The sequence below is a fragment of the Stegostoma tigrinum genome, chromosome 1 (genome assembly GCF_030684315.1).
Source record: "Stegostoma tigrinum isolate sSteTig4 chromosome 1, sSteTig4.hap1, whole genome shotgun sequence".
In the NCBI taxonomy this organism is placed as follows: Eukaryota; Metazoa; Chordata; class Chondrichthyes; order Orectolobiformes; family Stegostomatidae; genus Stegostoma; species Stegostoma tigrinum.
This window is the reverse complement of record NC_081354.1, coordinates 104,459,042-104,482,584: the sequence shown is the minus strand read 5'-3', so window position 1 is coordinate 104,482,584 and position 23,543 is coordinate 104,459,042. Positions and strand designations below refer to the sequence as shown.

Here is a 23,543-nt window from a genome sequence, read left to right as displayed (position 1 = left end):
TAACGGCATTATTATCACTGAATCTCTCACTATTAACATCCTGAAGACTAACATTGACAAAAAACTCAATTGAACTAACTTTATAAATACAGTGGCTACAAGAGCAGGTCAAACGCTAGGAATATTGTGGCGAGTAACTCACTTCCTGACTCTCAACATCTGTCCACCATCTACAAAGCACAAGTTAAGAGCATGATGGAATATTTCCACCTGCCTGGATGGGTGTAGCTCCAACAACACTGAAGAAGTTTGACGCATCCAGAAAAAAGCAGCTTGCTTGATAAGCAAAACACCCACAAGCAACCACTTCTTCCAACACCAATGCTCAGTAGCAGCAGTGTGTACGATCTACAAGACCCACTGCAGAAAATTTACCAATGATCCTGAAATAACATCGTCAAAAACCACAAACACTTCAATCTAGAATGACAAGGACAACAGGTACATTGGAAAACCACCACCTGCAAATTCCCTTCCAAGCTACTCAGCATCTTGACTTGGAAATACATCAGCATTCCCTCACTGTTGCAAGGAATCCTGGAATTCCCAGCTAGCCCCATACCCATGTCCCACTAGTGAATAACAAAAAAGCCAGGCGCTAATGGGAGGAAAGGGACAATGTATTTGACAAACCAATGTAATTAAAGGCAGACAAGTCACCAGGACATGACAGCTCGTATCCATGTGTTTTAAAAAAGGTAACTGTAGAGATAACGGAGGCATTGACTGAAATATTCCCAAACTCACTGGACTCTAGGAGGGTTCCAGCAGACCAGAAGGCCACTGATGTGAAATCTCTGTTCAATAAGGAGGGAGAATAAAAGCAAGAAACTATAGGCCTAGTCCACCTTACATCTGTTGCTGGGACAATGCTGGAACCATTTATTAAGGAAGAAAAAGCAGGACGTTAGTAAAGCTTAACACAATCAAACCAAGTCAAAATAGGCAGCATCAGAGAAGCAGGAAAGCTGATGTTTTGGGTTGGGACCCATCTTCAGAAGAAGGGTTGCGACCCGAAACATCAGCTTTCCTGCTCTTCTGATGCTGCCTGGCCGGCTGTGTTCTTCCAGCTCCACACTGTGTTATCTCGGACTCCAGCATCGGCGGTTCTTACTAACTCAAACCGAGTCAAAATGTTTTTTTTTGCAAGGGAAATCATGTTTAACAAATTTGCAAGTGTTATTTGAGGAGAATAACAAGTAGAATTAACGAAGGCAAACCAGTAGATGTAGTATATTTGGATTTCCATAAGGCGCTACAGAAAGTTTATTGCAGAAGATAGGAGTAATGGGGCTAATGTATTGGCATGGCTTAAAGATTGGTTAAAGCATAGGAGATAGACTCAGGATTAATAGGTCTTTTTCAGGTTGTAAAGATATAACTAGAGGAGTGCCACAAGGATCAGTCCAAAAGGCCTTAACGTTTTTCTCTCTATATTAATGACTTAGAGATGGGAAGAGTGATAATACAAAATAGGTGATAGGGCATATTGTGATGAGGGCAAAAGCAATCTACAAAACCTTAAAGTTAGGTTAAGTGAGTGGATAAAAACTTAGCAATTTTATGTCAGAAAGTGACAGTCAAAAGGCAGACAGTCACTTAAATAGAGAAACTCCAAAACAAAAAATGCAGCGCAGAGGGTTTGGGTTTTCTTGCGCATGAAACAAAAAAAGTTACTATGTTGGTGAAGCTACTAACTAAAAAAAGCAAATGAAATTTTGGCCTTTATTGCTAGTAGGTTGGAGTTAGGTGAAGATAGGGAAGTCTTGTTATGATTGTGTAGGGTGATTGTGAGGCTGCACGTGAAATACTGTGTACAATTTTGGTTCCCATATTGAAGAAATAATGTACTGACACTGGATGCAGTTTGAAAGAAATTCACAAGGCTGATTCTTGGGATGAAGGGGTTGACATATTGAGAGTGGCTAAATAAGTTCTGGGGAAGAGAGATAATGGGAACTGCAGATGCTGGAGAATCCAAGATAACAAAGTGTGTAGCTGGATGAACACAGCAGGCCAAGCAGCATCTCAGGAGCACAAAAGCTGACATTTCGGGCCTAGACACTTCATCAGAGAGGCTCTCTGATGAAGGGTCTAGGCCTGAAATGTCAGCTTTTGTGCTCCTGAGATGCTGCTTGGCCTGCTGTGTTCATCCAGCTACACACTTTGTTATGTTAGGCTCTGAGGAAGGGTCATTTGACCTGCAACGTTAACTCTAATTTCTCTCCTCAGATGCCATCAGACCTGTTGAGCCCTTACTGCAACTTCTATTTTTGTTTAGGGATAAATAGGTCTTCCATTAGAATTTTGAGGAATGAGGGGTGATCTCATTCAAAATACAAGATTCTGAGGGGACTTGACAAGGTAGAATAGGAATTTTATTTAGGGCTATATTTACAGAACAAGGGGACAAGCAGAATCATTGAATCCCTACAATGTGGAAACAGGCCCCTCAGCCCAACAAGTCCACACTGAACCTCACAGCATCCCACCCAGACACATCCCTCCACAACCCACCTAACCTACACATCCCTATGGGCAATTTAGCATGGCCAATCCACCTAACCTGCACATCCTTGGACTGTGAGAGAAAACCCATGCAGACATGGGGAGAATGTGCAAACTCCACACAAACAGTTGCCTGAGGCTGGAATTGAACCCAGATCCCTGGTGCTGTGAGGCAGCAGTGCTAACCACTGAGCCATCATGCCGCCCCAACCGAAGACAATTCCTTTTTTCTGCAGGCAGGTATCATTCTTCGACGCCGCCTCCTTGCCCAAAGACTTTCTATCACTTTGGGCTGAATAGGATCTTCCAGAAATGGTTGGGTTGGATTCAAATTAGAAATTAAAATGCAAATATACATAATACATCTGTGACTGATGCAAAATAAATTAGTCTCATTGATGGAATCTGATAAGAACTACATACAAGTTAGTACCAGTGTAATGGGCATTTAAAATGGAGATAGAAAGGAATTTCTTCTCTAAGAGGGTAATGAATGAGTAGCCCAGAGAGTTACGGAGGCTAGATCACTGAAAGTATTTAAAGAGGATATAGATGGATTCTTTGAAATATCAGTGAGTTCACATCTAGGATGAGCTTGGACGGAAGTGGAATTAAGGCCCAAGGCAGAGTAGCTATTGTCTTCTTGAATGGTAAAGCAAGCTCAAGACACTGAATAGCCTACTCCTGCTCTTATTTCTCATGTTCTAAGAAAACAATGAGTGAAATGTGTGCGTCTAAGGATTGGGGTTCAGTTAAATCTTCTTCATCGTGAAACAGTCCCTGAATGGGACTGATGGTTTCATGGTCAACGATGCTGAGATTTTCAATTCCAGGTTTAAGAACTGAATTTAAGTTTCACCAACTGCCTTGGTAGAACATGAACCCATGTCACCAGAGTATTAGCCTGGGTCTGTGGAATTCCTGTGAAATGATCACTATGCTATCATCTTCCTTTAATTGAGGAAACATTAGAACAGAATTAAATGCTATGACTATGCAGTCATAATTATTTTTGAATAACTAAAGTAACAAGGGTGGAAATGCCCAGCAAACTGGTACTAACTTATATACTTATCAGATTCTGTCAATGAGACTAATTTATTTTGCATCAGTCACTATATATATATATTGCATTTTAATTTCTAATTTGAATTCAACGCAACCATTTTTGAAAGACTGAATTCAGCCCAAAGTGATAGAAAGTCTGTGGGCAAGGATGCGGTGTTGAAGCATGATACCTGCCTGCAGAAAGAAGGAATTTTCTTCAATTGAGAGCTATTTACTGTCTTTCATAGACACTGCTGGGTTGACATATTAAACAACTCGTTAGGACCCTGCAAGATTCCATTAAAAATACACATCGTTGACTGACAATTATTTCCAGTAAATCCCATTATTACCATAGCAAACAACACAGTATTTGTCCGGGCAAGATTAATATTTGTTAAACATAATTTCCAATGCCACTTGATCTCGGCATGCATTATTCTTAAATAATAGAAATAAGCCACAAAGTTTAGCACCAGCTCATTCTTAACCAATATAAGAAAATTGTCAGGTTTATTGTATAAAGCATCTCAATATTTTAACATTAGCAAAAAGAAACAAACAAAAATTTCAATTTTGACATGAAGTGAATGAAGAACCTTCCAAGGAAAATAATCTGAAATGTACTTATGAATAATAACCCAGTGCAAAATTATTTGTATCCAGTCCATGCTATCTAGTAGGTGGTAATGGTGGACTTCGTTAAACTTATATAGACTGGGATAGAGATAATGGGAACTGCAGATGCTGGAGAATTCCAAGATAATAAAATGTGAGGCTGGATGAACACAGCAGGCTAAGCAGCATCTCAGGAGCACAAAAGCTGACGTTTCAGGCCTAGGGGTCTGACGAAGGGTCTAGGCCCGAAACGTCAGCTTTTGTGCTCCTGAGATGCTGCTTGGCCTGCTCTGTTCATCCAGCCTCACATTTTATTATCTTAGACTGGGATAACGCAAGTAAAAGTAACGGAGTTATTAACTGGAAATAGATACAAAAAGACTAAAAGTAGGTCAGGATAAAAAATACTTATATAGATAGTGGAAAGATCAGTCTTTAAAAATCATTGCAGGTCTGTTACTTCTTGGTATTTCTCTTTCTGAATTGATGGGAGTGAAATTTGAAGTTAGATTTAGCAAATGTATTGTATATCTGTATTTCTATTAAGCTCACTGGAAACACAACCAGGTATCAAAAAGCAGATCTCCGAGGAGTGATGAAATGAAACCTTCATTCCTCTCTCTTTCAGTCAGTAATCAGTGTGGTTTTCTTTAAGAATGGGTATGTATTTTTAAACCTCTGCTAGAGTACAGTCATATAAAAGTTATCAATAGCAGCTTTTTGTGTGGGAAATCTAGGTGAATTATTTGTTCATGCACTCACTCCTAAAAATCCGAATGCAACATCACACGCTATTCATTTTAGAAAGATACAATGAAAGACACTGTACAAATATTAAACCAATAGAACAGTTAACAGCTCATGAATCTTGAGAAAGAGGAAATCTTTTCCACCACTCTGGAATTGTAATGCAGACAGGATCAGATGGCTGGGATCAGATCCAAAGTAACATTTTTTAAAAAATCATTGTATTTGGATGTTGCTGGCTAGGCCAGCACTGACTGCCAATCCCTCACTGCAGTTACAAGTCAAAAACATTACTGCGGGCCTGGAGGCCAGCTAGAGAAAGGACAACAGTTTCCTTCTCCAAACAACATTAGTGAATTGGCCGAGTTTTTCTAACAACTGACAACGGTTTCATGATCACCATTAGGTTGTTAATTCCAGGTTTTTATTACATTCAAATTCTACCATCTTCCATGACAGGATTTGATCTTCTACCTTTCTTTCTAATATGCTCCATTATTCACTTCAGGAATTTTAAAGACCTTATTTAGATGCTTGTAAACAAAAAACTTTGGACAATCCACTACCACTTTCAGAAGTCAAAAGTGAAACCAATACTATTTATTTCCCTTTAAACAGTTTACAGAATTATAAATCAAACATACAGCTTTACATAGTGGCACACTTTAAAAATCAAGTTTCCAAATAATAATTAAATATCATGAGCCTTATCACATTCTTTTGAAAGTCCAGAATGATCTTAAGAAAGCACAAAGCTTTCAAGTAGAAATAGACTTGCACTAAAACAGTAAGTTCACATATTTGAAGGAGGGAGTAATCCTGTGTAAATGATTGGCAGAGGCATAAGTACAGCATACAAGACATTTTTTTAAATTAGTGGCTAGTTGGCACTTGATAAACAAATTCTTTGGCCTTAAAAAAAACACACACCTAAACATTGCTTGAACAAATATTGACACTCTTCCTCAGCTGTAGCAAGCTACAAAACTTTTGTTAATTTGAAGAAAGGGGAATGTGCAGACTTACTTGTCATATACTTTAGTTGTTCGGTTGTTTATTTGCTTGTCAAATTTGTAGCGACGGTAATCTTCAATTCCATCTTTAATTCCAATAATTGCAAGAACCACTACTAATGGCAGCATGGTTATCTCCTTTTGAAATGCTTCCACTAACGGGACCCAATTGAGAACAACAATGAACAGGAAGTAAAGATTTGCAACCCTAAGAACATAGAAAATGAAAATGAAATTACTCCAAGCTGACCTGCCCAGAGAATGTGGATCTCAAAAATTACATTAGGCTTCATACACATGTGGGAGAAGTGATTAGTGTTTCTCTCCTGAATAATGTACTTTACTTCAGCAATCAGTGGTGATCAAAATGGCATTAAGTTAGGAGATTATTTTATTGCAGCAGTTGGGAGAATGAAATGGTTTTGCCTGGTGAATAGATATGCCAAGCTTCAATATTTAAAAAAAATACTTTGGCCAATAAAACTATTAAAAGTTATCATGCTGCTGTGGGTTAACCAAAACTTGTGAAAATAAATATATCTAATACCAGACATTGTCACCATGCAAATATAGCAGATTAGAAGTTAAAGAACCAAAATGTTTGTGGCATACCATCTACTATTAAAATATTAATCAACGTGTGTGAAACATCTGCATTGTGTTCAATGCTATACATTGGTGCCAAAATATCAGCTTCCCTGACAAGAGACCTATGGTGGCAAATGCAGACAGTGAGATTTAAAAAATACCAGACATGCCCCAGGAACACAGTACAGATGCGATCAAATACAAATCATAATGTTCTAACTAGACATGTAGGTGAAAGGAGAAGAATGAAGGAAAGTAGCTTTCTGGAGAGATTAGGAATTTTTTTCCTGCTACATTTCCAAAGCGATTTTAATTTTCAAGTGTTGCAGCAATACAGTAAATGCCATTTGATGTTTGCCTTATGACCCATTGACTTTGGTCTAGAAAGTAATGCTACAGTTCCTGGGAGTCCAAAATAAAAACTGGAAATGTTAGACATATTCAGCACATCAGGTAGCAACTGTGAAGAGAACAACAAAGTAATCACTTCAGGTGTAGGGGGCAAATTTTTCTTTTTCAAATGCACACATTTGTTAAAAGTACCTGCAAATAACATTCCTTATATTGTAAAACTTATTTCCTAGATTGTTAAATTATACTGTGATAATACAAGGATTTAAAAGCACTCAGTCAGTAAGTGTGCACAGTGTGAAGGAGGCCATGCCATCATTGAGGAAGAATTCAAGTGAATATATTTGGGAGTTTACTGCAAAGAGGTGCTTTAAGTAAAGTTTATTGCAAGAAGTAAAATCAGCTAAGTAGATGTGCATGTAGGGGAATTGGCCACACTAAGCTGCCCATAATGTTCAGGCATGTGTAGGTTAGGTGCATTAGCCATGGGGGAAATGCAGGTTACAGGGATATGGCAGGGGGTTGCATCTGGGTGGGATGCTCTTCAGAAGGTCAGCGTGGACCTGTTGGGCCAAATAGCCTGTTTACACTGTAGGGATTCTGTGGAGAGTTCAGTGATGGGCAGGGAGGATATGGTTTTTGTCTTCCACTTTTTCACAGCCTCCAACACTTGATTTCCAGTTTTCTACAGCAGAAGCAGCAGGTGAATCAGTAATTAGTACTATTAGAAACCATGGGTTTTTATAACCATTGTGCTGTTCTATAAGCATTGCAAAGTTGATTGGCAGTACTAAATGAATTGGGAAGTGGCGGTTGTTTTAATTATAAAGCAAGTAGCAATTATTAATTAACTAAGACACATTAGAAACGACAGGGAAGGTGGTGTGCGGGGTTTACAGAATATGAGAACTTCCGGGCACTCATGAGATCAAGGCCACCACACCCACTTTTGGTATTCTCAGCTGCAGAACATTCAGCTCATAACTGAGTGAGAGGCAGAGCTGCAGACACCGCAACAAATCACAGACATGAAACTTACTTAGAAACTTCATTCTTCAAGCCAGTCTTTAAATTTTAAATTTAAATTAGACTCCCTACAGTGTGGAAACAGGTCCTTCAGCCCAACAAGCCCACACTGCCCCTTGAAGCATCCCACCCAGACCAATATACCCCTATAACCCACACACCCCTGAACACTACAGGCAATTTAGCATGGCCGATCCATCTAACCTGCATATCTTTGGACTGTGGGAGGAAACCGGAGCACCCAGAGGAAACCCACGCAGACACAGGGAGAAGGTGCAAACTCCACACCGACAGTCGCCCGAGGCGGGAATCGAACCCGGGTCCCTGGCTCTGTGAGGCTGCAGTGCTAACCAATGAGCCACCATGCCACCCTTAGGGAAGGGTCTTCTGATTTCATCAATGTTTAAACCTTTTCTTGTACCCTAGGTATTTACCTTTCATCCATATGCTCCACACTGACTGACATTGGCACCCGTCAAGCAACTTCAATTTAAAATTCTTATCCTTGCTTTTACATTTTTCCGTGCCCTAACCCTCCCATCTTTCTGTATATTCCTACAGGCCCTCAATCTTCTGAAATTTGCATTCTTCTAATTCTGGACTCTTGAATGTTTTGGTTTCAAGTGTTCTACCATTGGTGGCCATGCTCTTAGTTGTTTAGGACTCTTAGCTCTGATGTTCCCTCCCTATAATTCACAACTATGTTACCTCACTTTTCTCCTTTAAGACCTTCTTCCTTAAGTTCTCCCTCTTTGATGATGCTTTTAGCCATCCAATTTAATTTCTCGTATATGGCCTGATGTCACATTTTGATTTTAATGGCTCCAGGAAAGTTCATGACACCAAAAATTCTCTTCAGGTTAACGATGGGGTTTAAGACAACCTGTTGTGCATCAGATCCTGAAAACAATCACCTGCTTCGAAATTCAATTCAAGATAGCTTATCATGACTAACACAATTTCCAAAATTCCATGGATCTTCTGCTCAAAACCTTCTGATTAGCAGTCCAGGAGGCCGACAGAACACTGACTGGTCTGACAATTCTAAAAGGATTCAACTTGGTAGTTGCAAGATCCAGCTAACGAAAAACAAGGGTCCAGTGGGACCAGCAGTCAAGCACAATTGTTGCTAAATAGCTCCAAAGTGGAACATTCCCCATCCCTCTGCCAAAATATAGTGTTACTCAAAACAACTATGTGCCTGGTACAATGTAAAACAAATACAGATCAGATAGAGCAATATTCAGCCTCCGGAATTTGTTCAGATTCTGTTTGCACCCCTGTACACCAAAGTACTAGGAGAAACAATAATCATAACTGAGGTGTCCTCCTACCTATCTTTGGCAACTTAAAATTGTTAAGCCAGTCAGTACCTGTGAAACTGTGCAAACAAATTCTTTGGAATAAAGTTCAACAAGGTATATTTGTTTGTTTGAATCCTATTGGTCATGTAATTCTTGAAAACCTTTTCATATTCTTCAGTAAATCCACCAAGGCAAGGAATTACTAATCGATGTTTGCATCCAGTTTTCTGTGGTTGGGAAGCTTTGAACCATCCTGGTAATGATGATCGAGTGTAGCCATTATTGCTTCCATCTGTAGACAGCAATCTCTGCCATCTGTAGCGCGCCCACTGGATGGGGTGTGCCATCTTTGTAAGTACTAGCCAGCAGATATACTTGGGTGTTCTGGATTGACCAGCATTCAACTAGAAAAAGCACAATGAACAACAATAAAATCTATATCGAAGCTTTATCACCAAAGTCAGAAATTTTAAGAGTTGAAATTGTATGAAATTACTGAAATGATCTTTCTTTTCTGTAAAATATATAATCTTTCAATTGTTCTTCTGCGTTTTCATAATTAAGCTTGTTTTAATTTTTAGAAGCATACTTAATGATTCAAACTGACATTAAACAAATTATCACAGATGGCACAGGATATTACCATATTATATCCCATACTTATGTCATTACGGTGTATTCCTTCTTTTAAAAAAATGTTTCATTGTGTTACATTGCCGAACTGAATTACTAAGGGCATGGCACCCCCTAGTGGGAACAAGTGCATTTACAAATTATTTCAACATCCTACCGCAAATTTCTAAGAATTCATCATTTCTAAACGTGAACAGTAGAGAAACACATCAGGGTCTTTCAACCTAAGAAAGATTTGAGAAGCAACAGTTCACCATCACCATATCTTTTGATTTTTTTCCCCCTTTACTTTGTAGTTATCCAGCTCCCTTTAAAATTGATTTATGCTACTTTCCTCAACTATTCTTTCCAGGTAAATATACGCTCTGGATGAATGAATTTATCTTTAATTTACTATTGGACTTACTTGTGTCTATTTGATAATTATTTCCCCTTTTTATAAACCTATTTTCTATCAACCTGCTCAAAGATGTCATGACATACTTCTGGAACAGGTGGGACTTGAACCTGGGCCTCCTGGCTGTAGGTAGGGATACCACCATTGCACCACAAAAGAGCTTGAAAACCAACCTGTTCAGATGTATTATGAGACAGCCCAAGGCATGGATTTGAATCCAGGTAGTCAGGCGCTGAGTTAGCAGGATTACCAGTGTGCCACAAGGCACTAACTGTTTTGCCGTTTAATTTGGAAAAAAAGGAAAAATAATTTATTGGCATTTTAAACAAATATACAATTTACAGTAAGAAATATAAGCAGAAGATAACAAAAGAAGACTGCAAATTAATCTTCTGTCATCTGGAGTTGACATTAGCACAGTTTAGTTTAGACATTCCAGTGTTCCCCATTACTTCTTGCCTGACTTTCCAGTGCTTTCAGAACTGACTGGTTCTTTGCTGCAGCTTTTGCTTTCATCTCTTTCAAGTTTTTTTTCTGCCTGACCTCCTCCTTCTGTTTGCAAGCAAAATTATTCTCATCTATTTCCTTGTTTGATTTTTAAGGCTGTTCCAATGGTTTCTTTTTGCTTCCTTCCTGGTTGGGCATCTTGTCCCCCCTCTCTCCACTGCTGTCACCCAGTGGAGCAGGACCCGTGAAATAGGTGGTCCTTGCACCTGTTTGTCCAGCCCACCCCATCAAGTAGGGACATCTGGTCTATGATTCCCCATTATATAATTAATAATCTTATTAATATTGCCCCAAATGTGTCAATCAACATGTTTGCTGTTCAACACATGATTTAAATGTGATCCTTACTATTTTAAATCTATTCTCCACTAGGTAACAGGCGAGGAGCTACAACTGGCTTTGGCTCTTCTCAGTTTAGTGGGCACAGATAGGAATAATGTTTTCTGTCACTGATTATTATCTGGTGACCCAGATGAGCTCAGGTGTGATGTACCAGGCATTAAAAGGAAGCTGACACTCTTTCAGCATGACCAATCAACCGTGGGCATTTGGAAGTAGAAGGGAGGGGGTAGCAGCTAAAGAGGTGCTTAATGATGTACGGTACTTCGATTTCCATAAGGCCTTACAGAAGATTCCAAATAAACCCAGAGGTCATGATGTCAAAGAGAGCATACTTGGAGGATTGTTTTCTGACATCTAAAAAATCACAGACAATCAGTAAATCCGTCATTTTCAGATTTGTAGGATATGAGGAGTTAGGTCCCATAGAACACTTTATAATTCAATGTCAATGACTCAGATGAAAGGATTGAAGGTATCTTGGTAAAATTTATAGATACAAAGAAAAGTCAGAAAATATAGTGTGAAGCCAACCTAACAAGAGTACAGGTTGATATAAGCAGATTAAGTGAGTGGCAAAAGTCTGGCAGATAATGTAAGAACATCTGAAGTTGTTCACTTAAGCGGGAACAATGAAAAACTAGAGCATTATTTAAAAGAACAACTTCAGGATTTCAAGGTGTAGAACGACCTGGGTATTCTAGTGCATCAGTCACAAAAAGCACACAGTTACAGCAATTTATTAAGGAGGTAAATGGAATGGTAGTCCTTACTACAAGAGAGTCAAACATGAAAGGATATGCTTCAGTTATATAGGGCTTTGGTGAGACCATATCTCAAATACTCCCTGCAGTTTGATCTTCAACAAAAGATATAAATGCATTGGAGATAGTGGACAAGGCTTGTGTGGTAGATATGACGAACAGGTAGGTTGTCTTTTCAGAAAGAATCATACAGGTTAGGCTTCTTTTCTCTAGGGTTCAGAAGAGCAAAGAACAATTTTATTGAAGTTTAAGATCTTGAATAGGCTTGATCAGGTGGATGCTTCCTCTTTTGGATGATTCCAGAACTATTTTAAAATTGAGCTCGCTCCTTTCACACAGGGATGAGGTAATTTTTTTTTACTTAATGGATTGTGCAACTTTGAAACTCTGCCTCAGAAGACATGGAGGTAGGGTCGTTGAATATTTTTAAGATAGAGATACACTAATGCCCTTGCCTTACCTAAGTCATGATCTTATTGATTGGCAGAACAGGCTGGGTGGACCGAATGGCCTAGCTATGTTCCTAGGTTGTATGTTCATATGCAAGTAACAGGTGTCTGTTGAAATGTTATTTAATAAGAAACCTACATCTTGAAAATAAAAAAAAGATAAAAAATGTACTGATTAGTGGGTGCTCGATAATGCTGTTGTCAACAATACACTGTCAAATCATAATACTAAAACTGACTCCTATACCGTCAAAGGGAACATACAGATTCCCAGACATTTCAGAGTAGCAATTACGTCAAACAAACTACCTCCTTGATTCATATACATTCATAGAAGATCCCAAAAGCTCAGTGACTCATGAACAGGGCTACCACAGGCCCAATAGTACACCTACTTCCAAATATTAAAATACTACCCAGGTAGAGTTACAATATCTAAAAAACATTTGGATAGGTACACAAAATAAGGAAGGTTTAGGGGGATATGAGCCAAAAGGAAACAAGTGGGATTGGTTTGTTTGGGAAACTTGGCCAGCATGAACAATTTGGACTGAAGCGTATATTTCTGTGCTGTATGACTCCCTGACCACCATCTAAGATGATTCTTCGGATGAAGAGATTGTCTTATGAGGAGGGGTGGAGTTCATTTTGACCATTCTAATTAGAGATTAGAAAAATGAAAAGTAATTTTGTTGAGACATGGAAGATTCTAATCGGGTTCTCTCCCTAGCAGAGGATTCCATAACTAAGGGGTATAGTTTAAAAAAAAACTGGTCTTCCATTAAGGCATGCAGGAAATGGTGCGAGTTTGCCTCAAACAGGATGCTTTATTTCATTTGGCAATGTGAATGATAACGCTTAAAGAAACTAGGTGTGGATATCATAATATTGAAAAAATATAGAAACATTAATCACGATGGACTTATAACAAATATTAAGCATTCCTCAGGCACTTAAGATGTTTGGGCTAACATTAACCCATTCTTTTACAACAGAGGAATTTTTTAATCAAAATTTCTGTCAAGTCATACCTCATCCTGATTTGGAGTTATAGCACTATTCCTTCGTTGCTATTAGATCAAAAATCTGTAACTTCCTTCCCAAAGTCATTGTGGGTGTAGCTGTACTACATGGGACTTGAGTGGCTCAAGGTGGAAAGTCACCATCACCTTCACAAGGGCAGTTAGGGATGGACAACAAATTCTGACTCAGTCAATGATGCAGATCCTGTAAAAGAATTTTTAAAAAGGCAAGAACAAAACCTTCATAATTATTCATACATGACAGACCACATATTTTTCATTTTTTTTGGAACTATAAACTGAAATGGAATTTGGACTGCTGGAACGGAAAAACCAGGAGAGTTTTGCAAATTGAAAAGCAAGTGGTTCATAGTGCTGAGCTGTGCAATATTGGTTTTTGGAAACTGTGAAAGGCAGAATTTCAGATTGGATGACACCAAGAATCTTTTGAGTAAGAAATTCTGCCTGAGAACAGGTTGTTGGCTTTGGTTGAGTTGCAGAGTCCTTTAGAACAACTTCTGTATTCAGAAAGCCTCAACCTTACCCTCTAAGGGTGGAAATAATGTCAAAAAAACCCCACAAAAACATTTCAAGAAAAAATTCATACAAGAAAATACCACCGTTCACTTGATCAAACACTAAACAAGGGACAATTGTTTAATCATTGAAAAAGTCAAAAGGACTGTGAAGGAGAACAACTTTCCATCTTATGATCTGGACTTCTGACATTCAGAATTTTTACTTACCATGTACATTATAAACTTGAAGATAAATATTTTTGAACAGAGTCCAAGTCTACATTTACAAGAGTTAGCTTTAGTGTCACATGTACTTACATGAATACATTAGGTACCAAGGTAACTAGGTACATATTCTTAAGTACAAATTCTTAGGGGGAAAGAAAGAGAAAAGTAAAGAAATAAAAGGTTCAGCAATAAATTAGAAAGCTACAGAACTAAGAGTTCTGAATAACATTCCTTCCAACACAGACCATGTTGGGCTTCACCTCAAGGCCGGGAGTCCAAGTCCTCATTGAGGCCGGGAGTCCAGGCTGGCTTTCACCCCTGACATCGCCAATGCTGCCTGTGGACGGTTGGACAGAACACACGAGCTCTGGCTGCAGAGTCCTACTCTATCACCATTTCGGCGACTTCTTGTGTGGGTTTTATTTTAATTAACCACACTCCATTAAATTCATACCCACACGAGCTCCCAACAACTATACAATCAGTTAACACCCAATTAGTCCTTAATTAATATATCTGTCACCTACTTCATCATTTGATGAGGTTTCATGAATCCTTCAGACCATATTCAACGACAGCATTGTGTGTTTTCTTACCTACTCCATACATGTGTTAAAAAATTTGTCTTTTGTCTGCCTTAATAATGGTTGAGTGGGTGTACATTCAGGGTTGGAGGTGCATTGTGTAATTTTCAATAATAGAATGTAAGATATAGGAGCAGAAATAGGCCAGTCAGCATGATCGTGGCCGATTATCAAACTCAACAGCCTGTTCATGCTTTCCTATATCCTTTGATCCCTTCAGCCCCAAGAGCGACACTCAAATTCTTCTTTAAATCATACAAAGTCTTAGCCTTGACCACTTTCTATAGTAACAAATTCCACAGGCTCACCACATTCTAAGTGAAGAAATTTTGCCTCATCTCAATGCTAAATGGTTGATGCTGTATCTTTAAACTGTGACCACTGGTCTACACGCACCTTCCATCAGAACATGTCTCAGCATTTATCCTGCCCGGTCCTACTGGAACTTAATCAATTTCTTCTGAACTCCAGTACGCAAGCAATTCAACCTTTCCTCAGTCAATCCTGGCATACCACAAATCAGTCTTGTAAGCCTTTGCTATACTCGCGAGCCAGAAAATCCTTCCTCATATAGGAAGGCCAAAACTGCACACAATATTCCAGGTGTGGTGTCATTAAGGCTCCGGATAACTGCAGCAAGACAGCCCTGCTCCTGTACTTGAATCCTCTTGCAATGAAGATCAACATATCATTTGCCACACCTGTATGCTTCAGTGACTGGTGTATGAAGACATTCAAGTTTTGTTGCACTTTCCTCTCTGATTTATATGTAATTCAGATAATAATCTGCCTTCCTATTTTTCGTACCAAAGTGATGTGCAACCTCACATTTATCCTCATGATACTTCATCTGCCATGCGTTTTCCCACTTACTTAGCATGTCTAACTCCCACTGAACCATCTCTGCATCTACCTCTCAGCTCACACTCCCACTCAGCTTTATGTCATCTACAAATGGAGTTGTTACATTTAGTTCCTTCATCTAATGCAGTAATATATATTGCGAACAGCTGGGATCACCACAAATCCCTGCAGTGCCTGCTAGTCACTCTCTGCCATCTGGAAAAAGACCCATTTATTTCCACTCTCTGCTTCCTGTCTGCCAACTAGTTTACTATCGACCTGAACACACTAACTGCCCCCCCACCACCCCTCCCCAATTCCATATCCCTTAATTTTATAAAATAATCTCATGTGTGGAAATTTGTCAAAGGCTTCTGAAAGCCCAAATAAAACATATCCACTAGCTCCCCTTCATCAACTATACTGATTACATCCTTAAAAAATTCCAATAGATTTCTCAAGCATGTACCTTTTGTAAATCCATGTTGACACTGTCCAAAGCTGCAACTGTTTTCCAAGTATTCTGTTTCTAAATCTTTTACCAATAGACTTCAGCATTTTCCTCACTACCAACATCAGGGTGACTTATTCTGTAATTTCCAGCTTTATCTCTACCTCACTTTTTAAACAGGAGGGCTCCAGAGTCGATAGAATCTTAGAAGATGATCACCAGATACCTCCATATTTCTAGGGTCACTACCTTAAGTACTCTGGGATGTAGATTATCATGCCATCAGGATTTAGCGTCCTTAAATCCCACCAATTTGCCTAACACCATTGCCCTACCGATACTGAATTCATTCAGATCAGCCCTTTCACTAAACCCTGTGTTCTCCAACTTTTCTGGTGCATTATTTGTGTCCTCCTTTTGTGGACAAAGAACCAAAGTATGTATTTAACTGCTCAGCCATTTATTTCATCCCCATTATAAATTACCAACTGGAAGGAATTTAAATTTTTCTTCAGCAATCGCTTTGTCTTTATGCGGCTATAGAAACTGTCAGTCAATTTTTCTCACTCCCACAAGCTTAGTCTCATACCCTACTTCCTCCCCTCTTAAACAATCTCTTTGTCCTTCTTATTTGAATTCTACACTGCTCCCACTCCTAAGGTATGTTGTTTGTTCTGGCCAATATGTATGCCTCTTCCTTGGGCCTAATACTCTCTCCAATTTCCCTTGGAAGCCACTATTTGTTACCTTTCCCAATTTACTTTTGCAATGGGAAAGAATGAACAAATGTTGCAGTTCACCCATGTATTCTTTGAATGTTTTCCACTGCCTTTTCACCATCCTCCCTTTAAGTAACATTCCCTAATCCATCATAGCCAACTCAGGCTTCATACCATTGTGGTTTCCTCTATTTACATTGAGGACCATAGTCCATTTACATCTTGATGAAGAATTCTAATATATTATGGTCACTCATCCCCAAGGATCGTACACTACCAGATGGCCAATTTTTCTCTTCTCATTACACAATATTCACTCTAAGATGGCCTGATCTCTAGTTGAAGGCCCGACCTTTTTTAAAAATGTGTCTTGTTCTCATTATTTTTCAATGCAGCCTTGTTTGATCCTAGCCCTTGGTTTCTCTGCCTATAGCTTTTAAAAAAAATTATTCTTCCATCTTTTGCTCTGGTCCTTGATTCCCCTTCCTCTGGCTCTTGTATAGGTTCTCATCCCTCTGCCATTTTAGTTAAAAGCGTCCCCAACTGCTCTAGCCAATACTCCCCAAGGCATCAGTGCCGCTACTATCCAAGTTGTTTTCCATCCACCTGCCCCAGTAATCTGAAATCCTCTCCTTGCACCATTTCTTTAGCCATATATTTATCTGATATAGCCTGCTATTTCTACTCTGACTAGTATGTGGAACTGATAGTAATCTGAGATCACAGTCTTTGAAGTCCTATTTTTCAACTTACTTCTGAACTCCCTATATTCTACTTTTAGGACGTTGTCCTTTTCGTTTCATACCTACAAAATCTGTGCCAATGTGTACCAAGAACATTAGCTGTTCACTCTCTCCCTCCAGCATGCCTTGCCGCTGCTCTGGAACATCACTGACCATAGTGAGGCAACATACCATCCTAGAATGTGATTTGCAGCCACAGAAACCCATCTATTTCCCTTGCAACTGAATCCCTTATAATTACTGCATTCCCATATTCTTTACTGTTCCTCTAAGTAGAAGAGCAAACCATGTTGCAACAAATTTAGTGGGTGCTGCTTTCTCCCAACAGACTATTGCACTCAAAAGTATTCAAAGCAGTATATTTGTTTCATTGTGGACTATTTACAGGAGACTCCTGCATAGTCTGCTGAGTCCTCTTGTTCTGCCCAGTAGCAAAGATTTCATTACAAAGACCAGAAAAGAATTTAAACCCACACCATTCTTTTATCCCAGCAATATCTTCACAAACATCAAAACCCATCGAAAATTTATCGTAAACAGTTCTGAGGAAGGGTCACTTGATCCAAAATGTAACTTCTCTCTACAAATGCTGCCAGACCTACTGAGCTTTTCTAGCAATTTCTGTTCTTGATTCCAACTTACAGCACCTGTAGCTCTTTTGGTTTTTATTTGAGATTTATCATAAAATCCACACCAGTCTGCTTCCTCAGGCTGGTGCAGCTACAGCCAGTCTCCCTCTGAAGAATTCCTAATATATTCAATAAATGCTTATTGGTGGTGCGTGTATGGAATGAGCTACCAGAGGAAGTGGTGGAGGCTGGTACACTTACAACATTTAAAAGAATGGATATATGAATGGGAAGGGTTTAGATGTGGGACAATTGCTGGCAAATAGAATTAGATTTATCCAGGATATTTGGTTGGCATGAGGGTTGGACTGAAGGGTCTGTTTCTGTGTCGTACATCTCTATGACTCTAAATGCTCATCTTTCAAATGGTATCTCTTCCCAAGATATCTGAAACAATGAGCAAATGAAATTCACTAATACTTAACCTTCAATACAAACATGAGTTCACAAATATCAGTTTCAGCTATCTCACAGGATGTCTTACTAAAGGGTTTAACACTGTTGGTTTCTCTCTCACTCAATCACATAGATACACACAGTCGCACACTTTTGGATTTTTCTGTGCCCGTGTGTTCCTGAAACTTTTCGCAAGGCAATAGCAGCTTTCTCCAACTACTTACATCATCTCTTCGCTTCAGGAGATGCAAAACATCATTAAAATGTTTATACAGAAAACGGTCTCCAGACTTCTTCACACCAAGTTAACGAGAGCAACTCTAACAATGAAACTACAACAACTCTCTTCCTCCTCAACACACACAAAAATGCATTTAAATTAAAGGCAAGTCAAGGTTTAGAATATGTTCACGTGTTAATACACACCTCTGGAGCATGTGGGATGTGAACCCAGGGACATGATCACCACACCAAAAGAGCCAGAACATCAAGGTATAAATTTTTAAACTTTTTTTTATAATTTAACCCATTTTTCTATAATTTAACCCATTTTTCTACTGAGCATGTTCAGAGCTGTTGTTACACACCTCTGGAGCAGGTGAGACGTGAATCTGGGCCACCGGTCCAGGCGTAGGGACACTACCACTGTACCACAAGGGTCCTAACGTCAAGGTATAATACATTGTTCCTAATAACGGGCTGCAGTGCTTCCCACTTCCTCAACAGCAATTAGGGATGATCACCAACAGCGGCATGAAAAAGATAGAGACTTGAACAAATATTTGCTACGTGTCTTCACATTAGAAAAAACAAAAAGCACAATCATGAACATGAGGAAATCAAGTGGCAAACGGAAGCTAGGAATTTGAAAAATCACAATCACTAGGGGGAAAAAAAACTAGAAAACTGATGGGGCTAATGCTGACAGGCCCCTAAACCTTAAAAGAAGTGTAGAGATAACGGATACAACGATTCTGATCTTCTAAACTTCCCCACAATTTGGAGAGGTATCAATGGATCAGAACCATGCAAACATAATAATGTTACCAAGAAAGGATGGAAAAGGCAAGTAAAAACTTTAGGTCAGTTAGTCTAGCATTGGTCATTGGGAAAATGCTAGAAACCATTAAGTAGTTTTTGTAAGATCTTTAGAAATTCACTATAAAATCATCAATTAGAAGTAATGACAGCTTTGAAAAAGATACATTGTACTTGAGAAACTTCTCAGAGTTCATTCAGATGTAACAAGCAGGATGAATCACAGAATCATAGAAACCTTACAGTGTAGAAACAGGCCCTTCAGCCCTACAAGTCCACATTGGCCCTGAGAGACCATCCAGATCCATCCCCGTACAACCCACCTGATCTACACATCCCTGAACACAATGGGCAATTTAGCATAGCCAATTCACCTAACCTGCACATCTTTGGATGGTGGGAGGAAACGGGAGCACCCGGAGGAAACACATGCAAACATGGGGAGAACGTGCAAACTCCACACAGACAGTTATTCAAGGGTGGAATCGAACCCAGGTCCCTGGCGCTATGAGGCAGCAGTGCTAACCACTGAGCAACTGTGCATAAAAGGCATTTCCAAAAGGCATTCAGTAAGATGCCACATGCAGGTTTACTTTAGGACATAAGAACTCATGGTGTTTTTTATTAAACCAATCTGTTTGGACATTTTATGTCACTCTACCATGGCAGGTGGAGTATGAACCTGGACCTACTGGCCCAACTGCAAGGATACAACAAGACCCTGATTATGGCATTGTACATCAGTTTGGATTGGATAAAAAACAGAAACAAAGAGGATATATAGGCAAGTTTCAGATTTGTAAGCTGCAACTCGAAGTGTCACAGGAATTTGTGCTGGAGTCTCAATATTAATACTTATTAGACGTAAGGGCTAACTGTATTATAGCTACATTTAATCTATAAATGTACACTGATGTGTTACGCAAGTAGATAAAATGCAGAAGGGGTATATGTAGGAAAGTTGCACACTTTAGCAGGGAGAATACAAAAACAGAGGAGTATTTACAGGAGCTGACAGAATGCTACAGAACAAAGTGACTTGGATATCCGTGCTCATGAATCACAAAATGTTAGTGCGCAGGTATAGCAATTAATTGGGCAGTCAGATGGAGTATTGTTTTTTATTTCAAGGGCAATGTAGTATAAAAATAGGATAGTTTTGTTAAAACTGTCCAGGGCAATGGGGAGGTTGCAGTTAGAATACTTGGTAAAATTTGCTCTCTTTTCTTACGAAGGGTTATACAATATGCTTTGTTTTAGCAGAGCCTTATGAATTGGCACTCTAGACAAACTGGCAAAAATTATACACCTCAAATTCACTATAAAATCATCAATTAGAAGTAACGACAGCTTTGAAAAAGATACATTGTACTTGAGAAATTTCTTAGAGTTCACACTTTATAGATAGAGTTAGAAGAGCAACAGTTACTGTATTATTCTGTCCAATTATTATAATTTTTAAAATTTATTTAACTTGATGTAAAGTTACTTGTTGTCTAATTAAATGACCGCACAAAATATCAACTTTTGATTCAATTTTGAGTTAATCTCTTCTCAAATAATGTAGTCGGTTGAGTGCAAGTTTTATTTAAAGGTGAAGTTGCATTTTTATTTAAGTGATTTATGATGTAAATACAGTATAACAGTGATGTGTATACCCCCGTACTACATTTTTATAACTTAGTATGAGTTTTTACTTTGATAGTGTTGAATCTTGATTATCTGGAGTCGTTGATCAATCAGCACTTTCCTGGTCCCCAAGGTGCTGAATAATAAAATGTTTACTGTACTGACATTAGAAGTAGTTCAGAGGAACTTTATTAAACTGATTCCTGTTGTGAAAGGGTTGCCTCATGAAGAAAGTTTGGACCTATATTCATTGGAGTTTGGTAGAATGAGAAGTGGACTTATTGCGATAGGCAGGATTCTGATGGGGTTAAACAGGATAGATGCTGAGAGGATGTTACCTCATCCAGGGGCAAGTAGAACAAGGGGGCATTGTTTCAAAATAAGAGGTCTTCATATTAAGAAAGAGACAGAGAGAGAAAGAAGAATTTCTTCCTTCACAGAAATTACCTTCTACAGAGAACAGTGGAGGCTGTGTTAATGAATTTATTCAAGCCAAGTTAGGTTTTTCTAATTAACAATAGTTAAAGGTAATGATGGCAGGTAGGAAGGTAGTGTTAAAGTCAGAGTAGGATTAGGTACAATCTTATGAAACGGTTGGGCAGCCTTCAGTGGCTGAATTGTCTACTCCTGCTACTATTTCTAATTATATGCAAACAGAGCAAGCAAAGGAATAGATTAATATAATGTAATGAGAAATACAAATTATAAAAGGAATGCCAATTTCACATTTCAAGCGTACTAGGGTTTTTAAAAATTGGGTAGTTACCTATAAACCTCATCAGGGAATTAAACTTAATATCCTCATTCACAAACTGGTGTTCTTGCAGTTTAGAGGTCCATTTGAAATTGAAAAATAACCATAATCCATACATTAATTGACTAAAAAATACTCTAATTATTAGTTACGTATCACATGTCTAGAATGTCCAAAGGATAGTGATGATCTTAATAAATGCTTTTTTTCTGGAAAATAAAACTACATGGACCTGTCTGCAAGAAATAACACAGTTTAGGGAGAAGCATCTCTTGATACTGGTTATACAAAATGAACCATTAAATAAGAGGATATAATGACAAAGAGAAGCACTGAAACCCAAACTATGTGAAAACGCTAATAAAAATAATGCTTTTTTAATATACACCCACCTACAGTGAAGAAAAATAGTTGAGTTTCAGAATTAGCAAAGGCTACATGCAGATCAGTGAGAGGCCAGACGAGTGTGCCAATATCTTACCGATCACAGTGACCAGAAAATCTTCTTAAAAATAGAAACATTCTTGTATATGGTGTAATCATACTCTCAGATATTGGGGGTATCTTTGTTAACTATCAGTTATATCTGACAATGCCTGTGACAAAATTATATGCTCAACTCAATCTAATTTAAGACGGTGCACAATGAACAGCACAGGTTTCCAGAATAGTAAATCTTTTCACAATATGACGAAAGACCTGGAACAGACATCAAATCATTGACACTGGAACAGATGCACAACCTGCAACCACCATGGTTACAAGGAATGGACCAGATCTGCCACTCAACAACCTCTCCTCACCATCGCAGCCACAGAAAGAAGAAAAAAATAACTTTATTTAAAAGTTAGATGAAAAAGTAAATAAAAGGGAAAGAAAGACGGACTTGTTCAGTTATGCGATTGGGAGCAGATGGGCCAAAAGCCTAAGTACCTCCTACCCTACCGCCTTTGAATTGGGGTCCGTGGTTTTCCTCTGATGTTTTGGCAGCATCTGTAATGGTGGCAGAGTGAATGATCTCTTGGTCCTTGGGAGTTCATTCAGTTAGTCAATTAGTTCTCAGAAGTTAAGTTGGGTCCCTGTGCTTGAAAGTTGGGACAGACTCCTGCCTATGGCAGCAGCTGGAGTATCAGTGGCAATGACATGGCTTTGGCAGAGGTGACACTCAGGGTTTGGTCAGTGATGTGGGGGAGCTGCTTCAGCGTGCTTCCTCCTTGGTGTTGCATCCTCAGGGCATGGTTTGGCTGCTGCAAAGTGTGGTGGCATCACATGGCCACTTAAAAAATCAAGAGGCCATGTATGGAACTATAAATGTAATCTGTCCAAACTTAAAATGGCTTATTTCTTTTTATAATTTATGTAATTAATATGGTACTGGCTTGTGGCAACTTACATATATTTTCATAAATACATGTAACAATAAACTACTATTACAAATCAAAAACAAAAACTTATGTAAAAGATCATAAAGAACAAAAGAGAAGTACAACACAGGAGCAGGCCCTTCGGCACCCCCAAGCCTGAGCTGATCATCATGCCCAGACTAATAAATAAAGCAAAGCTTCTAGCCTTATTCAGTCTGTATCCCTCTATTCCCTCCTGATTTATGTAACCATCCAGATGCCTCTTAAATGTGGAATTATTCCAATATTTCCGCTTCCACCACCTCTTCTAGCAGTGCATTCCAGGCCCATTACA

At 38.8% G+C, this 23,543-nt stretch overlaps 1 protein-coding gene across 2 annotated transcripts in view; it reads right to left on the bottom strand.

Annotated features, from left to right (window-relative positions):
* Window positions 1-23,543, bottom strand: part of atp10d (ATPase phospholipid transporting 10D) — a 218,236-nt gene that overhangs the window by 130,067 nt on the left and 64,626 nt on the right. Inside the window, exons 2-5 of one of the 2 annotated variants that reach the window (XM_048544369.2) lie at window positions 13,323-13,518; window positions 10,406-10,503; window positions 9,272-9,606; window positions 5,947-6,141 (exon numbers count right to left, since the gene is read on the bottom strand). In XM_048544369.2, the coding sequence (XP_048400326.1) occupies window positions 5,947-6,141; window positions 9,272-9,549 (473 nt within the window). In that variant the 5' untranslated portion in view covers window positions 9,550-9,606; window positions 10,406-10,503; window positions 13,323-13,518. Of the gene's footprint in view, window positions 1-5,946; window positions 6,142-9,271; window positions 9,607-10,405; window positions 10,504-13,322; window positions 13,519-23,543 lie in introns of those variants that run through there. The other variant, XM_059647631.1, reaches the window with a different exon arrangement.